This window comes from Ornithorhynchus anatinus, chromosome 2 (assembly GCF_004115215.2).
Source record: "Ornithorhynchus anatinus isolate Pmale09 chromosome 2, mOrnAna1.pri.v4, whole genome shotgun sequence".
NCBI classification, from domain to species: domain Eukaryota; kingdom Metazoa; phylum Chordata; class Mammalia; order Monotremata; family Ornithorhynchidae; genus Ornithorhynchus; species Ornithorhynchus anatinus.
Genome location: NC_041729.1, coordinates 38217727 through 38224015, shown reverse-complemented (window position 1 = coordinate 38224015; position 6289 = coordinate 38217727). Strand labels below are relative to the sequence as shown.

The following is a 6289-nucleotide window of genomic DNA, read 5'->3' as shown; positions in this document are numbered from 1 at the left end:
GCACTGGGGGAGATACAGGGTAATCGGGTTGTCCCAAGTGAGGCTCCCAGTTAATCCCCATTTTCCAGCTGAGGGAACTGAGGCACAGAGAAGTGAAGTGATTTGCCCAAAGTCACACAGCTGACAAGTGGCGGAGCTGGGATTCAAACCTATGACCTCTGACTCCCAAGCCCGGGCTCTTTCCACTGAGCCACGCTGCTACTCTATGATAAGCTGAATTGAGATGAGTCTAAACAGGGGGGAAGAAGAAATTCTCTCCATTCAAAATGTAGCAAAACCTCAAATGAAATGGCATAGCGAGAAGCCGTTTGGAGACAGCCACAAAAAAACAGGTCAGCTGGACATGCAACAAGGAGAAATGAGGGTACTGTCTTGGAGCAGAGGATGTAGAAAGACCCTAACACCAGAGAGAAATGAGATCAACGCCAGGCACTTGAGTAAACAAATGCAAGAGCACAGTTGCGCTGTGCCCCTTCCCTGCTGTGTGGCCTTGGGCAAGTAGCATCTTCTCTGTGCCTCAGTTTCTTCATCTGTAAGGAAGGGATTACGACATATCTGAGAAGGAGCATAGCATAGTGGAAAGAGCACAGGCCTGGGAGTCAGCAGGTCATGGGTTCTAATCCCTGCTCCACCACTTGCCTGCTGTGCAACCTTGATCAAGTCACTTAACTGCTCTGTGCCTCAGTTGCCTCATCCATAAAATGGAGATTAAGACTGTGAGTCCAGTGCGGGACAGGGACCGTGTCCAATCTGATCAACTCGTATCTACCCAAGAGGTAAGTACAGTGCCTGGCACACAGTAAACACTTAACAAATATCATTAAAAAATAGGGCCAGGGGGAGGGCAGAGTTCTGCACACAGTCAGTGCTCTATGAATACCACTGATAATAATGTTGGTATTTATTAAACGCTTACTATGTGCAGAACACTGTTCTAAGCGCTGGGGTAGACGCAGGGTAATCAGGTTGTCCCACGTGAGGCTCAAAGTTAATCCCCAGTTTACAGATGAGGTAACTGAGGCACAGAGAAGTTAAGTGACTCGCCCACAGTCACACAGCTGACAAGTGGCAGAACCGGGAGTCGAACCCATGAACTCTGACTCCGAAGCCCAGGCTCTTTCCACTAAGCCACACTGCCCACTGATTGGTGATATCTATTCTGCTTCCTATTTAGACCGTGATCCCATGTGGGACAAAGACTGTGTCCAACCTGATTTCCTTGTATTTATCCCACTGGTGCATGGTAATATGGTGCATGGCACATTGTAAATGCTTAACAAATATCACAATTATTATTACATTATATATACACGATACAGAAAGAACTGCCAGTTACACATCCATTTACCAGCTACATCTGCGTGAATGCACCAATAAAATCTCTCAAGGTCAATTTCAAGCCTGAAGGATATAAACATTATTCCTTTCAGCTTTTGCTTCTATTTAGTATCTGTCCAATCCCACCAAACAAGAGGGTTTTCTATTATAAAATATAAAAGAGACAATATTATCAGCTAATATCTGTGGGGTTTTCTACTGGTGTCTACCTTTATTTAGGTGTGATTGTGTCATATTACTTCATCAACTACATTCTGTTCGGCACAGAGCACACACTGGAAATACCCAAAATGCATTAAACATAGAAACAGTCAAACCTTCACCTGTGTACATACTTTTTCAAAGGAATAATGATGATGATAATAATAGTGGCATTTGTTAGCACCTACTACGTGCCAAGCACCGTACTAACCACTGGGCTAGATACAGGACAATGAGGTCCCACACGGGACTCACATGCTAAGTAGGAGGGAACGCAGTTTTTGAATTCCCATTTTGCAGATGAGAGAACTGAGGTGCGGAGAAGTGAAATGACTTGTCCAAGGGCACACAGCAGATAAGTGGCGGAGTGGGGATTAGAACACAGGTCCTCTGACTCCCAGGTCCCTGCTCTATCCCCTAGGCCCTGCTGCTTCCCTAAGGGACCAAATGTGCCACAGAGAATCTCTCCTCTAAAAGCTGTTCTCCCTGATGTCCCCAGGCATTTTAATTTCCATCCACAAGGAGATTAATGATAGAGAGAGGAGAGGCACCAAAAGGATCTCTGGGTGTTTAGAGAGGCCCTTTCCTCTATTGTCGGGCGTGGCCAAGTTGGCAAAGTGTGGTTTCCAGAGTTTCTCCTCAACCAGTCGCCAACACCCTATATTAGGCAAGACCGTCACAAATTCTGCCTACCTATTCCTGCAACCTGAAAGGCTGCTGGCAGCCCACAGGTGTTCCACATGCAGCCATGGCTAGAACAGCCAAGTGGAGAAGCCAGGGAAAAGAAGAGGGCCAGTGTCTATTGCAGTCCTCTCTGCAGGGCAGGGCATCCAGGCTCTTGGCAGCATCCACAGTGTCCACCACAGCTACCCAGCCTGGAGCCCGCAGGGAATGGCAGAGGGAGAACCTCCAAGCCCCTGAAGTATTGAGTGCTCCATGAGCTGTTTCCCTCTCTAAAATAGGATTGCTCCAAGTCAATCCCTGACTCTTGGAGGTGCAGGAAGAGGGAACAACTGGGAAGGACCTTTGAGGCGCCCTCCGAGTTTGAGGGGGTGATAGTGAAGGCGCCCTCAGAGGCCCTAAAGGCCAGGTAAACCCACATTGGAGCAGCAGGAGAGAAAGACAAGGTGCACCTTTCTGCTCTCTGGGTCCAGCCTGCTCTGGTAACTCAAGCTTCCAGATTTGTGCTTCTGGATTAAGGAGCTTTTTTTTTTGTAGGACCACAGAGTTCAACAGCCTGTCGTCCCTCAGACGAGGAATCGCTTAGCAACACTGTAATGGCCACCTATTCCTACCCTCAGTCTGTTAGGCTCACGCAGAGGGCAGAGTACTTTCTAAATAACTTTCTCTGGAGGGATCTTTTAAGGCTGGAAAGGTATTAAATATGATGAAAAGTAGGAAGGTCCAGATATAGACCCTACGCTTTGGAATGGAAGTAGCTTGTCATTTAAACTTGTACCTTGTTCTGCTGTGAGGTAGGGAAAGGCTGTGACTCTTCTCCCCACTTTGTAGATGAGCTAACCAAAGCCCAGAGATTGAGTATCTTGCACAAGGTTCAACAGCAGAGCCCAGGCTAGTTACAGTTCTCCTACTTCACTATCCCACAACAGGAAGGAGCAGATTTCATCATTTATTCACGTGTTTACAACACTCAATGTTCTTTTTTTAAAAGAAATGCTATTTATTAAGGGCTTCTTATGTGCCAGGCACTGTACTAAGCCCTGGGATAGATGCAAGATAACCAGGTTGAACCCAATCCATGTCCTACACAGGGCTCACAGTCTTAATCCCCATTTTACAGATGCAGTAACTGAGGCACAGGGAAGTTTTAAATGACTTGTCCAAGGTCACAGAGCACCTAAGTGGCAGCATCTAAACTAGAACCCAGATCCTCTGACTAGGCCATTTGGCTTCTCAATCTTATTTCCCTCAAATTGAGTCTACTTTTTTTCAGGCCCTGGAGGTAAGGGCCTTGGCTAATTTACCAGGCTGGTGGAGAGGGAGTTGCAATTCCGTTTTAGATCTTGTCAATATGTCTGCAATTAAACACCGTGATGGCCAGTCTGTACTGAGTGGGTGCATATGGAGGGAGGTAAATAGGAAAATGGTGGTCAAACAATAATAATAATAACAATAGTAATGGTGATATTTGTAAAGTGCTTACTAAGTGTCAAGCACTTCTTTTGGGGAGGAGGTGATAGGGGAAGGGAGGGGCATATATCAGGATTCCCCAAGAAAAACGCTCTAGTTTCAGCTGGACTTGCATGCTATGTAAATTCAGTGTCTGAAGCCAACCCTGAAACTAACATGGAATTATCTATTCTGATGGCTTTTGTTTCATTTTTTTGAATGGCATTTGTTTTGATGACTCCCACAAACCGTGGAGCCGGGGCAAGACCCTCTCTGGCTCACCCTGCAGTCTGGGGAGGACAATAGGGGAACCTAGAGATATCAGGGTCAGGGACTGGTTCCTAGACAGAGGCCAGGAAGACAATCCATCATCTTGGGCCCACCAGGCTACACTGTGGGGCCTGGCTTGCCGTGTGCCAGGCTGTCAGCCACCAGTGGGGCCACCCGCTGCTGCGGTGACCCTGAGGGAAGAGAGTCCCCATTCCTGAGGGGCCTGAAACCCACACCCATGTTGTCCCAGACTAGGAAGGGGTAGAGAAGCAACCTGGTATAGTGGATACAGCACGGCCCTGGGAGTCAGAAGGTCATGAGTTCTACTCCTGGCTCTGCCACTTGTCTGCTTTGTGACCCTGGGCAAGTCACTTCTCTTCTCTGGGTCTCAGTTACCTCATCTGTAAAATGGGGATTGAGACTGTGAGCCCAATGTGGGACAGGGACTGTGTCCAACCTGATTTGCTTGTACCCACCCCAGCGCTTAGTACAGTGCCTGGCACAAAGTGAGCACTTAATAAATACTACTATTATTATTCTTATTGTTGTGATTATTGAGCACCTGGCCCTGCCCCCAGCCCCTGCCCCAGGGACTTTGGGTTCAATCAGTCAATCAATCAATTGTATTTATTGAGCACTTACTCACATGCTTGGGAGGGTACATTCTAACAGAGTTGTTAGACATGTTCTCTGCCCACACCGGCAACTGCAATTCCCAATTTCATTTTTGAGGGGTGCCCCCTTAGGGCTAGACACTCCTCCAACCCACAGAGGAGACCCTGGCTCAGAACCTCAGCTCCATCAATGCACTACAGTAACCAGAGTGGCAGACTTCTGGCTTTATGATCCTACTCCAGTTTCTCTGCTATCCATAAAGTGCTTACTGTATTTATGGAGCATTTGCTATCAATCATCTATACTTACTGAGCACTTACCATAAGCAGAGCACTTGAGAGTGTATAATATAGTAGGTAGAAATGATCCCTCCACTCAAGGGGTTTACAAACTATGTGCCAGGCACTATGCTAAGGTCTGGACTAGAGAGAAGATAACTAGAGCTGACACAGTCTCTGTCCCATCTTGGGGGTGGAGGGTTCCCAATCTAAGAGACTATTTTCTGAGGACTGGGTTCTTTTCCTGAGCCCAACTTCCCTCCTCTAGACTGTATATGTTGGTATTTGTTATGCACTTACTACGTGCAGAGCACTGTTCTAAGCACTGGGGGAGATACAGGGTCATCAGGTTGTCCCACATGAGGCTCACAATCTTAAATCCCCATTTTACAGATGAGGTAACTTGGGCACAGAGAAGTGAAGTGACTTGCCCACAGTCACACAGCTGACAAGTGGCAGGGTTGGGATTCGAACCCATAACCTCTGACTCCCAAACCCGGGCTCTTTCCACTGAGCCACGCTGCTTCTCTATGTGTCTGTTATATTGTTGTAGCATACTCTCCCAAGTACTTAGTACAGTGCTCTGCACACAGTAAGTGCTCGATAAATATGAGTGACTTACTGACTGACCTCCTTAATTAGGCACAGGGCTACAGAAGTCAGCTCTTATCAGGGGTAAACACAATCGACCCCAGATTTGGCTTTGGGTGCAAGAAAAATGGAAAGTGCTGTGGGCAAAATAGCTTTGCCATTGGAAGCTTTGCCACTGGCTGTTCCAGAATGCCCTGGAGTTGTGAGCTGAGTTTTGAAACATGATCAGGAGGGAGGGAGGCTGGAGGGATGGGGTTACTGTGGGGATAGGACACACGAGGAAATCTCCCAGTTCTTTCAACCCCACTGTCCTTTCGGTAGTTCAGAAGCCCGGAGTCCAAGGCCTCTTGAGAAAGCTGCTGTTTTGGGCGGCAAGAACTCAAATACAATTGGTTTACCTAGTAATTAGTAAACGCGCTTGTACCCTCCCCTCTTTCCTATTCGATCAGAAGGCCAGTGACGACACCAGCAGGAGGAGGAATAAAAACAAGCTGCTAGGGCCTACGCCCTACTCAGCCGGGAAGCAGAGAGCAGAAAATCACCTGAGGGAAGACAGGGGAGCAAGGAGCAGAAAACCTCCCCAGAGACAAGATGAATTTCTTCCCAACCCTTTCACCAGCAACCTGGACTTTACTTGCTGCATTCGTGACCCTTCTGATTTTGTAAGTAGCCTTGATTTTCTTTCATGGTAGAATCCACTAAGCTAAGTGCTTCGAAGTGATCTACAGTCCTTGTTTCACTGCAGTGAACTTTCTGTGATGGACAAGACCCTCTGCTCCCTTCACAGGGTGTGGGGGACAGGGGAAAAAGTTATGTGAGCTATGAATCATCATAAAGCAGTCCCTTTCGATCAACCGATCCATCAG

At 47.4% G+C, this 6289-nt stretch overlaps 1 protein-coding gene across 1 annotated transcript in view; it reads left to right on the top strand.

Annotated features, from left to right (window-relative positions):
• The first annotated feature begins 5925 nt into the window (after positions 1-5925).
• LOC100082275 (cytochrome P450 3A21-like) overlaps positions 5926-6289 on the top strand; it is a 36891-nt gene continuing 36527 nt past the window's right edge. Inside the window, exon 1 of the mRNA XM_029057503.2 lies at positions 5926-6085. Coding sequence (XP_028913336.1) covers positions 6015-6085 — 71 coding nt within the window. The 5' untranslated portion in view covers positions 5926-6014. The remainder of the gene's footprint in view (positions 6086-6289) is intronic.